Genomic DNA, 16,738 nt, shown 5'->3' on the forward strand with positions numbered 1-16,738 from the left:
TTAACACAAAATAGGAATGCCTATCTGATGTTGACAATGGCAGCAAGTCGGCATGGGTGGAACAATGGTAGTGGTATGAAAAGGAACAGCGATGGGAAGATAAAGACGATAATAGCGTAAATTACATTGACAAGGATTGAGATTGGATTTTAATGTTAGTTGGGATAGAGCTGGTGTTTGGCAGACTAACTTTATACTATACCAGTTAGTTCAATTAACCAGTCACATAAGGTCTCATAATCTTGGATGGTTCTTGGATGTACATATGAAGCCCAAGCTGCTTTGAACAGTTCAAGAGGAATCCTCGGGGTTGGCATGTTTGGCTCTATTTAACCATTTGGGTTTATTTAACCTGCTCTGTACCATTGTGCAATCTGTTTTCTGTAGATCTGCAGAGAACGTTGAGTGGGTGTAATTGACTTACCGACTTTCTATTTATTTATTTACAGGATGTGGGCATCGTCAGTTAAACCAGCATTTATTGCCCATCCCTAGTTGCCCCTGAGAAAGTGGTGATGAACCACTACAGTCCCAGAGGTGTAGCTATACCTACAGTGCTGTCAGGGAGGGAATTCCATGATTCTGACTCGGCAACAATGAAGGAATGGCAATATTTTTCCAAGTCAGGATGGTGAGTGACTTGGAGGGGGATTTTCATATAGTGGTGTTCCCCGGTATCTGCTTTTCTCATCCTTCTAGATCATAGTGTTCGTGGGTCTGGAAGGTGCTGGCTTAGGAACTTTGGTGTGTTGCTGCAGTGCATCTTATAGATAAGTACACACTGCTGCAACTGTTCATTGCTACTGGAGGGATTGGATGCTTGTGGAAGGAGCATAATCAAGTGGGCTGCCTTGTACTGGATGGTGTCAAGCTTCGTAAGTGTTGATGGAACTGCATTCATCCAGGTGAGTGGCGAGTATTCCATTACACACCTGACTTGAGTCTTGTAGATGGTGGACAGGCTTTGGGGAGTCAGGAGAAGAGTTACCCGCCGCAAGATTTCTAGTCTTTGACCTGATCTGATAGCCACAGTGTTTATATGGCTAGACCAGTCAGTTTCCTGTCGATGGTAACCCCCTAGGATGTTGATAGAAGGGGATTCAATGATGGTGAAACTACTGAATGTCAAGGGACGATGGTTAGAGCCTCTTTTGTTGGAGATGGCCATTGTCTGATACTTGTGTGGCTCAAATGTTACTTGCCACTTGTCAGCCCAAGCCTGGATATTGTCCAGCTCCTGCTATATTTAGGTATGAACTGTTTCACTGTCTGAGGAGTCATGAATGGTGCGGAACATTGTGCAGTCATCTACGAACAACCCTGCTTCTGATCTTGTGACGGAAGTAAGGTCATTGAGGAAGTAGCTGAAGATGATTGGACCTAGGACACTTCCCTGAGGATGAGATGATTCACCTCCAACCACCAGAAACATCTTCCTTTGTGTCAAACTGTTAAATTGCATGAACTCGTTCAATGCTGCAAGTCAAGGGGAAACTGATGGGCACCCTGGTTGCTAGATTATGCATTTTCAATAATGTTTGATTGGCTGTAAAGGTCGAATGAGATTACCATGTTTCAGACGTGTTGTGACAATGAATGTTTGCCACCTGTGGAGCTATGGTTCTTCCTGTGTTCCAGTGCCTCATCCTTTTTTTTGCAAGTCCCTGCTCTACTAACAGTAGATCAGGTCTCAAGCCTCATTAGGATGCCGCTTACTGCCTCCCCCCAAGAATCTTGAATGCCCCCCCCCCCGACAACTTCTATTTCCCCTAACACCCCCTTAGGATATGTAACCACCCCAGTTGGGAATCACTGTTCTACACTATTCACAATGTCACCACTTTTGTGTCATCTGTGAACTTACCAACCCAGCAATTCATATTTTCATCCAAATCATTTTATATATAGTAAACATTAAAGGCCCCAGTACAGATCCCTGTGGAAAATCACTAGTCATGGATCTCCAGCTAGAATAAGACCCACAACCACTATCCTGTGATTTACGGGTAGGCCAAATCCGAATCCAAATGTGGAGCCCATGCATCTTAATTTTCTGGAATAGCCCACCATGAGGGACCTTGTTGAATGCCTTACTAAAATGCATGTAAACAACATCCACGGTTCTACCCTCATCACTCATCTTTTGTCACCTTCAGAAACTTAAATCAAGTTAGTAAATCATGCTGACTGTCCTTATTAGGCCAAGATTTCCAAATGCTTATAAACTGCATCCTTAAGAAGCTTCTCCATTAGTTTCCTTATCTCTGACGTGAGACTCGCCCTTCTATAATTTCCAGAATTATCCCCATTTCCTTTCTTGAAGTTTAGCACAATATAGCTTGTTAATAATTTAATCCAATGGAAGTTGGAAATGGTAGTTGAAAATGGTTCATGATTGGACATCGCTGCATTTACACTAGTCTGTCTGTCTGCCCATTATACCACTGGCATTTAGGGCAGCAATGAAGGTCCTCCATCTCTGGCAGTGGTCGGGGGTTCTTTCATCATGTCAGTCGCTTCCTCTTAGTTTTTAGTACTGTCAGTCACGTAAATCCTAGGTGGAGACTTGGGAATACCGTCACACTCAGATGTAGGATCCTTCATTGCTGGTTCTGTAACAATTTTGTTTTACCAGTCAGGGTTGTTAGCCCTGAGCTGAACCCCCAAACCTGGAGAACCGATAGGCCACTTTTAGTCTGGTCTCTACCCATTGAGATGTTTGGCATGGCTGAACCTACCAAATGCCCTGACTCCAGCCAATGTAGCTCTCTGGATCATTGAGACACACAAGCCTTCAAATCACAAGATGTAGCCCTCTTGAAAGATTTGCACTAGTTGCATCAGCCAATATTGACAATCCAGAGAAAGAAAGCCCACTTATTCGTACTACGGGCAAGTAATTAATTCCTCCTGAAAATGTTTTCAGGAACAATATTTGAATTCTGTATTGCAGCTTTAGAAAGAAATCTGCATTTTTTGTTTTGTTTATAGCTTATTGGAATAGAAAATCTTAATATGCAATGTCACATTGAACAAAGAGTAACTGGGTTAAATTTTTCCCTATGGAAAAACCACCTATTCTGATGCGACAAGATGCAGATATTCAGGGAGGAAATTCCATATCTTGGGGACAGAGCACCACAGAGAAAGCTAACTTGGGTACAGCAATAAAATTCAAACATAATTAAGAGGCCAGAATGATAGAATGGCAGATAATTTTGCAGGTTATATGGCTGGATAAAATTAAACATACAAAATTGAAAGCTATTGGTCAGAGAGGGGTTGGTGGTCTGAAAATAAGGGTGAAAATTTAGAATAGAAGCACTGGTTAATTAGGATGTATGTTACCAATGAAAAAGGTAACATGAAGAAAATTCAATGTGATTTAATTTTCTGGATGGCTTAACCTTGAATGAACTCAAAGTTATGGAAAACTGAACTAATAAAGCTGAGCAGAAGTACATTGAAATAGTCACGACTAAGGATATCAACAGCAGAAGAATTGAGGGATTAAATATAGATGAGGGATTAAATATAGAAGCAGGAAGGTATAATGATCGAAACCAAATTTGAACACCAATTTTCAATAGTGTGAGGCATGGACTCAACGGCCACATGAGGGATTGCTGTACAGTTTGGTAGACAGAAAAATGACTCATCAGCCACCAGTGAAGGGAAAACTTCTCTTCACATAATCTCATAAAGAATTCAGTTTACAAGTTGTCTGCGAAGGTCCATCACTATATCTCATTCAATTTCCAAATATTGCATACATGCAAAGAAATAAACTCACAACTCTGTAATCAAAGTAACTTAAATTTTAACAGCATTCACTGGGGCCATAATAAAGTTGTTCATATATAGCATCCCCTTTCTGCCAGATAACTTACAAGTTTTGGGCTACAATTCTTAATGTAGGTTAACTGATCCCTAACAAGAAATAGGTGCCTACAATGATGTTGGTTCTGATCTTCTAACACTACCTTCCAAAATCTTTATTTGCCCCCCATCAAAATAAAAAGCAGCACTTTGCACAGAGTTGTGTATAATTATTAAAACTAAAAGCTTTACATAAACATACACAGAATTTACAATTAATAAACATCAGACATCAGCAGAAGTGCAGGACATAAATCTCTTGTTACAGTAAAGCTTAATAGATAACTTGAAGAACATGGCTTAGTTATCTGGGACCGATTTGGATCAAAATTAATATTAAAGCTGGCTTTTTGGCAGGGCTTGTGTAAAAGTAATACATATGAGAAAGAATTTACATAATAGGTGCATTTGATCATGTGTGGTTTAATGTTGATGACAGCTTTGTAAAATACATTTTATTACCATAAAAACACATTTGTTTCAAAAAAGCATGTCAATATTTTAAAGCAATATAGCTGTAATTTTTAATGAATATTTTGTTTTCCCAGACTATTAAAGATTGGGGAACAAAAGCAAGAACTGTTCTGACAAAGGGTCACAAACCCAGAACAGTCACCATTTTTCTTTTCACATACTTTCTGCTTTGCTGAGTTTTTCCACTACTTTCTGTTTTTGTTTGCTTTTCAGCTCCTACAGTTTTTCTTTGAGTTTCATAAAGATTGGGGAAAGCGCTTAAAGAAAAAAACAAGGATTTTCTCAAAAAATTTCACTTGTAATTTAAGTCTACTCAAGTGTAAATCCTGGTGTGCTACTAAGTCATACATCATGATAAACCCACACCAGATCCCCTGAAGGTGCGAGGTTCTCTGTGCTTTTGAGATAAATAATTTAGTTGGTATAGGAATAATATTTGGCCAAGTAAATTAAATAACATACTTACACTACATCTCTTCCTCTGGTAGAATTTACAGTTTGAGATTAGCATGGAATCTCACAAAGAACCACAACTAATCTAAATAAGTACTTGTTGGAATTGGGGTAAAGAGCTGTGATAGTTGTAGCAGAAAAAAAAATAAAGAAATAAACCTTACCTTGCCCCCTATCATAACAGTTCTTGGAACAAATGCCTTGTTTGGGTCCTTCCTAATTCCTTTATACAAGATATAAATCAATATGAAATGTAAACATAAATAATGTCTCTGTTAGGCTTAAGAATTGTACGTGCATTTAGCAGTTATTATTGGTATAAAATACCATAAAAGAAAAACAATGGAACTGTCTGACCTCCTGTCTTTACTTCTAACCCCAGCCTACAGACCAGCAATAAGGAACGCAAAACCAATAATGAAGTCAGTGACAGTATGGCCTGAGGGAGCTCTATCACTACTTCAGGACTGCTTTGAGTGCACAGACAGGAACCTGTGCATGCCAAGTAATGCATGATTCTGAAATTGACTTAGGAATACTCCATCATGGTCATGCACTATATCAAATACTGTGTAGACCATATTATCTGCAATAAAAACATCTGTGTATTCCTGAATCAGAAGCCATGGATGAACAATGAAGTCCAGAACCTGCTCAGGACTCAGGATTCAGTGATGCTGCAGCATAAGCGAAGCCAGTTCAAACCTTAAAAGAGGCATTAAAACCGCCAAGTAACGATACAAACAACAGATAGAGACATACTTCAATAACACCATCAACCCCTGATGCTCATGGGAAGTCATCAGGTCTATCACTGACTATAAAGAAAAGATCTGGCCTGCAAACAGTGACACCACGCTAGCTGTGCAGCTAAATAACTTCTTTGCTCAGTTTGACAGGGACAACAGTGAACCAGTGATGAAGGCCTTGACACCTGGGGAGGACATAGCGCGGACACTGAGTGCACGAGGTGAGATGTAACCTCCGCTGTATTAACACACGCAGAACAGCAGGATCAGATAGCAAACCAGGGAGGGTCCTCAGAGACTGCACTGACCACTGGCTGAGGTTTTTTACTGGAATCTATAACCTCTCTCTGTTCCTTGCAGTGGCCCCTGCATGCTTCAGTCCTAAAGCAGTCAGCGGCAACATGCCTCAATGACTACAGACCAGTTGCATTCACCCCCACAGACGCCAGGTTGATCTGAACAAAGACAATAAAGTTCTAACTTTATTTATGTTTCTATTCAATACCCACACATGGTACTAATTTTTATATAAAAATTGCACACTAAAATATTATTACAACTTTCTTGAATACAAAAAAATGTGTGGCAACCAATTTAGTTCCAGTGACTTTTGCTTTCTACAATCGATGATAGAAATTTAGATCTCTTCAATTCGTTTTATGTCTAAAAATGGAAAATTGAAAATAAACTTTGTCCCCAAGCTTTTAACAGAAGCAACCAACTAGAGTGTAACAAAAAACTTTAAGGAGAATATTTCAATTCATGTACAGCTTAAGAACAGAATAATTTCAAGCATTTTATATGTATAGTCTCTACATGGAAATAATATAATCTAAATATGGTTTCCACACCGTCACAATATAATTCATTATATAACATATACATTAAGAACTTAAAGTACTGTAGGTCTACACCATCAGCGAGTTGCTTGCTGGTGGAAAATATGAAGGAGCTGTGCAATGTGCCGTGCCTGAGTCAATGGAGGCTTACAGTCAGATAGTGAGCGGCCGTCATGGTCTCTTTACTTTTGACCGCGTGACCCTTTTGGACGTTGCTAACCTGGTATGCCGCAAGTTTGATTCACTCAAGTTTTATTAACTAAGACAGGGTCGGATGGTGGAGGAGCTGTGAGGACTCAGTCACGGCAAAGACTAGGCCACAAGCAGCTGCGGGTCACCTCTTTTGCAGCCACTGGGAGAGAGGCGACTGAGCCGGGCACTCCACCAGGGACAGCATCCAGGCTGAACTCAGGGCCGCCACAGTGTGTGCCTGTGTGAAGACACGCTCTTTTGTGGTCAGCTGCAGATTTTTGGCAGCACTCAAAGGACTCAGGGCCTCAAGCAGCGGGATCACCTGTTTTATAGCCGCTATGTGAGAGATGTCTGGTGCACTCTACCGGGCCGGAGTTGGGGCTACCCTCACAGTGTTCAGTCAGCTGAAGACAAACTTTTTTGTGGTCAACTGAAGATTTCAATGGACTAAGTGTCTGGACTACAGTGCCTATAAAAAGTATTCACCCCCCCCTTGAAGTTTTCTTGTTTTACTGTTTTACAACACTGAATGACTGTGGATTTAATTTGGGTATGTTAACACTGATCAACAGAAAAGACTCTTTTGTGTCAAAGTAAAAACAAATTTCTTCAAATTGGTTGAAATTTATCCCAATTAATAAACACAAAATAATTGCATATGTATTCACTCTCTTCAAGTCAGTATCTAGTAGATGCACCTTTAGCAGCAATTACAGGCTTGGGTCTGTGTGGATTGGTCTCTATCAGCTTTGCACATTGGACACTGTAATTTTCCCCCATTCTTCTTTATAAAACTTTTCAAGCTCTATCAAATTGCATGAGGATTGTGAGTGAACAGCCCTTTTGAAGTCCAGCCAAAAATTCTCAATTGGATTGAGGTCTGGACTCTGACTTGGCCATTCTAGGACATTAACTTTATAGTTTTTAAGCCACTCAAATGTAGCTTTGGCTTGAGGTCATTGTCTTGCTGGAAAACAAATCTTCTCCCAAGTCGCAGTTCTCTTGTAGACTGCATTAGGTTTTCCTCCAGGATTCCCTGTATTTTGCTGCATTCATTTTGCACTCTACCTTCACAAGCCTTTCAGGGTCTGCTGCAGTGAAACGTCCCCACAGCATGATGCAGCCGCCACCAGGTATTGTGGTCAACTGAAGTTTTCATTGGGCTGGGGGTACCTTACTAACAAGTATATTTTGTGTAGATGTATTTTTTTCTGATATTCTACATGGGCTTGCAGTCTTGTATGTGTGTGGTGTGGGCCTCAAGTTGCAATGCTTGGGGGAGGGGGCAGTGGGGCATGGTGTCCAGGCTGGTGGTGTTGGGCTCTATTGTAGTTGACTGTGGATTGATGGCACAAGTTGTTTTTACTCTATTATAATGATTGTGATACTATTTTAATGTGTGCTTTGTATGTGACTGTACTGTGTTTTGCATCCTGATCCCATAGTAATGCTGTTTCAATTGGTTGTATTCCTGTATGGTTGAAATGAGAATTAAACTTGAATTGAATAAACTTGGTTTTGCGATTTCAGACTTACGATTGTACATAACAATAATGTAAAGGCAATTCATGAGTTGTCGTTTGTACTCGTGGATTCGTTTCACATGAACATCAAACATGGAGGATATATCGACTTGAATCCCATAGTTGCTTTCTAGCATGGAAGCAAGTTTTGTTTTATTTGCCTATTGATAAAAGAGTAGAACAGTAAGAACTGTTCCTGTATACACAGAACTAGGTTTACAGAATGCAGAACTTGTACATTTTAAATTTCTATACCTTTTTCACTGATATAACCTCCTGAATGAATTGATCATTATTCACCAAGTTATGCAATTTCTGAAGGTTGCTCAGTTCTTTAATATAGCCCGGTCCTATTTTCTGTAAGATATTAAATGGGTCAAAGTAAATTCACACTTCTCTTATATTTATAACAGATCTATATGTTCCATTGCTTTAAAATGGACTGTTATTAAAAAAGTCTTCACTTAAGTAGAATACATGCAAAATTATATCAAAGCTATAAATAAACATCAAGAAAAACAAACATTTCTTATTTTTGAAGTTTAAGTATGAGCATGATCAGTGTTACTACTTTTAATTCTAAGCACTATCAAAATACACAATAATTTAATAAGTTTATAGATATCATTTTGTTAGCTCTGTAATTCATAATATTTTGAATATCTATATGTTAAAAGAAAAAATAATTGCAGTGATGTCATTCTCCATTGTAAAGTCACCATTAACACTTATTTGAGCTATACTATCCACTCCCCATAGAAAATGTTAAACTACATTCCTAAATGTTTTAGTAAATTTGACCTTCAAGTTGCAGAAAATCATGGGTAATCATTAAAAATGTATCATTTAGAACTTCAACTTGCTTAGCCACAGGTTTTCCCCATATTATTTTAAGCCGCTAAACACAGTGGCTTGCAAATGCAGTTCTATGTAGCTTGAACAATGAAGATCATTTTGCAAAATACTTTGTAGAATCTTGTGAAACACCGGAAATTGTATATTTCTAAACAAGAAATAAATATAGTAGAGAAAGAATGTTCTCTTTCCAGGATGGAGGGACTGCAGCTGCTAACAGTGACCTATTTAAATCTGGTCATGCTCAAGCAATGTTTGATGGGGATACATGGGTTGTCCAAGAAGCTGTGATCCGCCTACATTCAAATACATTTGTTATAAAAGTTGAAAATACATCATTCTGAACTTCTGCTTGCTCAGCCCACAATTTCTTTCCATGTTCAAAATGATCAAACTTGATTACTATGCCCTATTACCCAATCAGTTAAAAATCTAACTACAATGTTTTATTCTGAATGTGCTGGGTTATATATTTATGGCTTATAGTTTCTCATGCATGCTTCGTGTAAATGGCAATCTGCTCCATCTGTCTTTGGCCTTCCATGGTGTTCCAAAGTTCAATGAAAACTTGAGGAATAGTATCTAAGTTTCTGACATGGCATTACTGCATCTTTCAGCACATAATAATGTTCAAAGTACAAAGTAAATTTATTATCAAAGTACATATATGTTACCATATATGACCTTGATATTCTTTTTCTTGCAGGCATTTACAAGAACAAATAAATATAACAGAATTTTATGAAAAACTGTAGATAAACACAAGACTGACAAACAATGTGCAAAAGAAGACAACTGCAAATAAAAACAATATTGAGAACATGAGTGGTAATGAGACCTTGAAAGTGTGTTTATTGGTTGTAGAATCAGTTCATAGTGGTGAATGAAGTTATCCACACTGGTTCAGGAGTTTGATGGTTGTAGGGTAATAACGGTTCCTGAAGCTGGTGGTATAGGACCTAAGGCTTCTGTACTTCCTGTCTGAATGGTAGTAGCAAGAACATGGCATGGCCTGGATGGCAGAGATCTTCGATGATGGCAGAGTTCCATGTAAATATACTCAGTGGTGGGGAGAACCTTGCCTGTGATGGACTGTGCTGTATCTACCACTTTTTGCAGCTCTTTCCTTTCCTGAGTATTGGTATTTCCATACTGGGCCGTAATGCAACCAGTTAGGAAAAACCCCACTGTGCATCTATAAAAGTCTTTTGTGACATGCCAAGTCCATGCAAACTTCTAGGAAAGTAAAGGCTCTATCATGCCTTAAGTGCTGGTCCCAAGACAGATGCTGATATGTTAAAGGCAAGGAATTTAGAACATAGAAATCTACAGGACATTACAGGCCCTTTGGCCCACAATGTTGTGCCAGCCATGTAACCTACTCTAGAAACTGCCTAGAATTACCCTACCACATAACCCTCTATTTTTCTAAGCTCCATGTACCTACCTAAGGGTAATTTAAAAGACCCTATTGTATCTGCCTCCACCACCATCACTGGCAGTGCATTCCACGTACCCACTACTCTCTGTGTGAAAAACTTACCCCTGACATCCCCATTGTACCTACTTCTAAGCACCTTAAAATATGCCCCCTCGTGTTAGCCATTTCAGCCCTGGGGAAAAGCCTCTGGCTATCCACATGATCAATGCCTCTTATCATTTTATACTCTTCTATCAGGTCACCTCTGATCCTCCGTCACTCCAAGGAGAAAAGGCCAGATTCCTCAACCTATTCTCATAAGGCACACTCCCCAATCCACGCAACATTCTTATAAATCTCCTCTGCACTCTTTCTATAGTTTCCACATCCTTTCTGTAGTGAGATGACCAGAACTGAGCACAGTACTCCAAGTGGGGTCTGAACAAGATCTTATATGCTGTAACATTACCTCACGGCTCCTAAACTCAATCCCATGGCTGATGAATGCCAACACAGCGTACACCTTCTAAACAACACTGCCAACCTGTGCAGCAGCTTTGGCACTAACCCTAAGATTTCTCTGATCCTCCACACTGCCAAGAGTCTTACCATTAAAACTATATTCTGTCTTCAAATTTGACCTACCAAAATGAACCACTTCATACTATCTGGGTTGAACACCATTTGCCACTTCTCAGCCCAGTTCTGCATCCTATCAATGTCCTGCCATAACCTGTGACAACCCTCCAGACTATCCACAACACCCCAACCTTTGTGTCATCAGCGAGCTTACTAACCCACCCTTCTACTTCTTCATCCAGATCATTTATAAAAATCACTAAGAGGAGGGGTCCCAGAACAGATCCCTGCGGTACACAGCTGGGAACCAATTTCCATGCAGAATATGAACCCTCTACAACCACCCTTTGCCTTCTGTGTGCAAGCCAATTCTGAATCCACAAAGCAAGGTCTTCTTGGATTCCATGCCTCCTTACTTTCTGATAGAGCCTTGCATGGGGAACTTTATCAAATGCTTTACTGAAATTCATATACTTTACATCCACTGCTCTACCTTCATCAGTGTGTTTTGTTATATCCTCAAAGAATTCAGTCAGGTTTGTAAGGCACAACCTTACAATCTATCCCTAATCTGATTATGTCTCTCTGAATGCTCATAAATCCTGTCTCTCAGGATTTTCTCCAATAACTTGCCCACCACTGAAGTAAGACTCACAGGTCTACAATTTCCTGGGTTATCTCTACTTACTTTCTTGAACAAGAGAACAACATTTGCAATCTTCCAATCCTCTGGTACTTCTCCCATCCCTATTGATGGTACAAAGATTATCACCAAAGGCTCAGCAATCTCCGCCCTCACTTCCCACAGTACCCTGGGGTATATCTCGTCCAGTCTCAGTGAATTATCTAACTTAATGCTTTTCAGAAGCTGCAGCACATCCTCTTTCTTAATGTCAGTATGCTCAAGCGTTTCAGTCTGCTGTAATGTCATTCCCACAATTGCCAAGGTCCTTTTCCCTGGTGAATACCAAAGCATTCATTAAGTACCTCTGCCACCTCCTCCGACTCCATGCACACATTTCCACTATTGCTCTTGATTAGTCCTACTCTCACACGGCTCATCCCCTTGCTCTTCACATACTTGTAGAATGTCTTGGGGGGGGGGGTTTCCTTAATCCTGTTCACTAAGGCCCTCTCTTAGCCCCTTCTAGCTCTCCTAATTTCATTCGTGAGCTCCTTCCTGGCGAACTTGTAATTTTCCAGAACTTTATCAGTACCTAGTTTCTTGAAACTTTCGTAAGCTTTTTTCTTCTTACCTAGATTTTCCATATCCTTTGTATACCATTGTTCTTTTACCCAACCATCCTTTCCCTACCTTAATGGAATATACCTATGCAGAATGCCATGCAAATTTCCCCTGCACATTTGCACATTTCTGCCATGCAGTTCCCTGAGAACATCTGCTCCCAAGTTCCTGCCTAATAGTATATTTCCCTCTACTCCGATTAAATGTTTTCCCAAATTGTCTGCTCCTATCCCTCTCTAGCACTATGGTAAAGGAGATAGAAGTTGTGGTCACTACCTCCAAAATGCTCTCTCATTGAGAGATCTGACACCTGACCAGGTTAATTTCCCAATACCAGATCAAGTACAGCCTCTCCTCTAGTTGGTTTATTTACATATTGCATCAGGAAACCCAACAAACTCCACCCCATCAAAATTGCTTGCTCTAAGGAGATGCCAGTTAATATTAGGAAAGTTAAAATCTCTCATCACAATAACCACATTATTGTTGCACTGTTCCAGACTCTGCCTCCCTATCTGCTCTCGATGTCCCTGTTACTATTGGAGGAATCTTTTAAAAACACCCAGTAGATTTATTGCCCCCTTCCTGTTTCAGACTTCCACCCACAATGACTCAGTAGATAATCCCTCCATGACTTCCTCCTTTTCTGCAGCCATGACACTATCCCTGATTAGCAATGCCACACCCCCGCCTCTTTTGCCTCCCTCCCTGTCCTTTTTAAAACATTTAAAGTCTGGCACACTCAGCAGCCATTCCTGACTCTGAGACATCCAAGATCCTGTAATGGCCACAACGTCATAGTGCCATGTATTGATCATGCTCTAAGTTCATCCGCCTTGTTTATATGATCTTCCTTGCATTAAAATAGACACGTCTCAAACTATCAGGCTGAGTGCATCTTTGCTCTATCATCGGCCTATCCTTTCTCACAAACTCCCTACAAGCTGTCTCTATTTGTGCACCAACTGCCCCATCCTCTGCCTCTTCACTTCGGTTCCCTTCCCGCTGGAAATCTAGGTTAAACCCTCCCCAACAGCACTAGCAAACCTTCCCACCAGGATATTGTTCCCCCTCGGATTCAAGTGCAACCCGTCCTTTTTGTACAGGTCACAGCTGCCCCAGAAGAGGTCCCAATGATACAGAAATCTGAATCCCCACCCCCTGCTCCAATCCTTCAACCACGCATTTATCTGCCACCCCATTCTATTCCTATACTCACTGTCGCGTGGCAGCAATCCCGTGATTACTACCCTTGAGGCCCTGCTTCTCAGCTTCCTTCCTATCTCTCTGTATTCTGCTTTCAGGACCTCCTCCCTTTTTCAATCTATGTCGTTGGTACCAATATGTACCATGACCTCTGGCTGCTCGCCCTCCCATTTCAGGATATTGAAATTGGACACATTTGGAAACATCATGAACCCTGGCACCAGGGAGGCAACCTACCATTCATGTTTCTTTTTTGTGCCCTCAGAATCGCCTATCTGTCCCCCTAACTATATATAGAGTTCCCTTTTACTGCTGCCATCCCCTTCTGAGACACAGGGCTAGAGGCATGGCCACTGTTGCTTTCTCCAGGTAGAACTCCCCCCCCCCCCCAAAAGGAAATAATTTATCATTAAGGCGGATGGCCACAGGGGTGCTCTGCACTATGTGACACTCTCCCTTCCCTCTCCTGACAGTCACCCACTTATCTGTCTCCTGTGGCCCCAGTGTGACAACTTACCTGTAGCTCCAATCGATCACCTCCTCACTTTCCTTAACAAGCCAAAGGTCAGTTCCGTAACTTGGTTTCTAAGAAGATGCAGCTTGATGCACCTGGCACAGATGCGACCATCATGGAGGCTGGAAGTCAGCCGGATATCCCACATCCAACAACCAGAGCAGAAAACTAGCCTCACAGTCATACCCACTATTCTTAAGTTAGAGGAAAAAAGAGATATGAAAGTAATGTACTTCCTTACCTCACTTAGGCCCAACCTCGCTGAAGCCACAATGAGCCAAAGCCCTACTACTCTGCCTCATGCTACTGCGACAACTGCTCCGTTAGGCAGTGTCTCCTTTTTAGCCAGAACCTTCTCAGTGACCTTGCATGATGACGAGCAACTGCGTCTGTGCACTTCACCCAATTGAATCTCGCGCTGAAAGGAACTCCTCACTTCTTAAATCCTCTCAGTGGCCTTGCACAATGACGAGCTACAGTATCTGTGCACCTCACCCAATCGAATCTCCTGCTGAAAGAAACTCCTTGCTTTTTTAATCTTCTCAGCGGCCTTGCGTGATGACGAGCTACTGCATCTACAAACTTCTGCCAATTAAATTTAATGCCAATGACCCTCTCCATATCTGTTCCCTTAATGAGGACTGGCTCATAGAGTTCTAGCTTCTTCCTCCTGCAGTCAATAATAGGTTCCTTGGTTTAGCTGACATTAACTGAGAGGTTGCAGCCATGGCATCACTCAGCCCAGATTTTCAATGATCCTCCAATATGATGATTTGTCATCACCCTTGATTGGGCTAACAGTAGTACTGTCATCAGCAAACTTAAATATGGCATCAGAGCTGTATTTAACCACACAATCTTAATAATGAAGTGAGTAGAGCAGGGGGCTAGGCACAGAGTGCTGAGGAAGACATGTTGTTGTCAATCTGTACTGACTGGGGCCTGCCAGTGAGGAAACTGAAGATCCAGTTGCACAGGGAGGTACAGAAGCTCAGTGATTAGTTTTGAGGGGATGATAGTGTTGAATGCTGAGCTGTAGTCAATGATTAGCATCCTGACATATGCACCTTCATTATCCAGATGTTCCAGAGCTAATGAAATGGCATCTGCTGCTGACTGTTGTGACAGTAGGCAAATTGGAGCAGCTCCAGATGACTCATCAGGTAAGAATTGATATGCTTCATGAGCTGAAAACCTCTCAGAGCACTTCATCGAGTTCAACAATTTCAGATAGCAACACACAAAATGCTGGAGGAACAGTGGGTCAGACAACATCTGTGGAGAGAAATTGACAGTTGACATTTCAGTTCAAGACTCTTCATCCCAGACCTCCATAGATGCTGTCTGATTCACCCAGCATTTTGTGTTGCTCCAGATTTTCAGCATCTGCAGTCTCTCCTCTTTTGACAATTTCAGATACATAGCTTTTCCCATTCAGCACTTATAACGAAACGTACATTAATTCAGTTTATTGTTCCAAGATGTTGCCTAGTCAGTTGAGATTTAGGCATGCAATGATTTTATTTTAGATCTGCAGAGCATTGCTTTCCTTCTTATTTTAATCTCACAATTTCAGCAGTTTTTAAAACATGTTTCTCAGTCCTCTCCTCTACTTTAATCCATCTTTTTCCTGACACAGGTAAGTAATGAGTCTTTACCAGCCTCACAGCTGGCATTACTACCACTTCTGTCATTGAGTCTCTTCTCATCTGCACCAATTTGCATCATTTCCACCTCTTTACCCCTTTTACAACTTCAAACCACTTTGAACTATCTTTGCCAGTGCTGATGAAAACTCGTTGCTCTTGCCATAATGCTCACTCAGTATTTACAGCATTTCTTCAATTTTTTACTAGCAATTTAATTCAACTGAAAGATTGTTTAGGTCACTTCAGTTAAGAGTCAACCACAATTTGTGTGGGTAGAAGCCACAGATTTTTATATCAATCAACCAACCTCCCTGTCAGGGAAATAAAATCAAACGACAAATGATTCCACTATGAAATAAAAACTGAAAATGTTAAGAACATTCAGCATATCAGGCAGCATCTGTAAAAAGAGAAAGCAGTGTTTCAGATCAGAGACCCAATGTGAGAACTCTGATTCTGCCTTATTTGCTGAGTAACCAAACAGATCATAAAAGGACAAAAATCAGCTTTTAACAGATTTCTGAACTCGCTGGACTGGATTGGCTTTACGCTAATTTTTTTGATCACCAGGAGTGAAAAGTATAATTGTGTGAGGTATCTAAAAGGGAGTTTAATTTGTTATCATCTTTATACTGCTGAAACTTACAAATTAAATCTCAGAAATATGTTACATACCTCAGCTATAAGGGCAGCCAACGATGGATTGCAAAGCAAAAGCCATCTCCTTGGAGTGATTCCATTTGTCTTGTTCTGAAATTTTTCTGGTTCAATGTCACTAAAGTCTTTAAAACTAGGTGATAGAAAAAAGACAATAAAAAATCACTAATAAGAAAATATTTAAATCTCAATATTTTAAATTTTAATTTATTTCATAAAGATTTACACAACAATAATAAAGCTGATTGAGATGAAATCAATTAAAGGAATGTTCTGGGATAAGGTTCAATCATGGCTGTATGCTATAGCATTTCTGTAAAAAATATTAAGATAAAACTGAAATGCAGCATATTTCAGAACACTACTACTTGCAGGTTCTTGACACAAGAGATTATCATTTTGTGTCAACTAATGCCAAATGGAAGAGAAAAGGAGAATTTGGTATCTTTGGCAAATACATAAAAACTAAAATTAAAAATGAAAATCAAGGATATATTATATAC

At 40.4% G+C, this 16,738-nt stretch overlaps 1 protein-coding gene across 1 annotated transcript in view; it reads right to left on the reverse strand.

Annotated features, from left to right (window-relative positions):
• The window catches only part of pygl (phosphorylase, glycogen, liver), a 136,241-nt gene that overhangs the window by 46,769 nt on the left and 72,734 nt on the right, over nucleotides 1-16,738 (reverse strand). Inside the window, exons 12-15 of the mRNA XM_073038980.1 lie at nucleotides 16,254-16,368; nucleotides 8,365-8,466; nucleotides 8,123-8,270; nucleotides 4,971-5,029 (exon numbers count right to left, since the gene is read on the reverse strand). Of these exons, the coding sequence (XP_072895081.1) occupies nucleotides 4,971-5,029; nucleotides 8,123-8,270; nucleotides 8,365-8,466; nucleotides 16,254-16,368 (424 nt within the window). The remainder of the gene's footprint in view (nucleotides 1-4,970; nucleotides 5,030-8,122; nucleotides 8,271-8,364; nucleotides 8,467-16,253; nucleotides 16,369-16,738) is intronic.

This window comes from Hemitrygon akajei, chromosome 3 (assembly GCF_048418815.1).
Source record: "Hemitrygon akajei chromosome 3, sHemAka1.3, whole genome shotgun sequence".
Classification (NCBI taxonomy): domain Eukaryota; kingdom Metazoa; phylum Chordata; class Chondrichthyes; order Myliobatiformes; family Dasyatidae; genus Hemitrygon; species Hemitrygon akajei.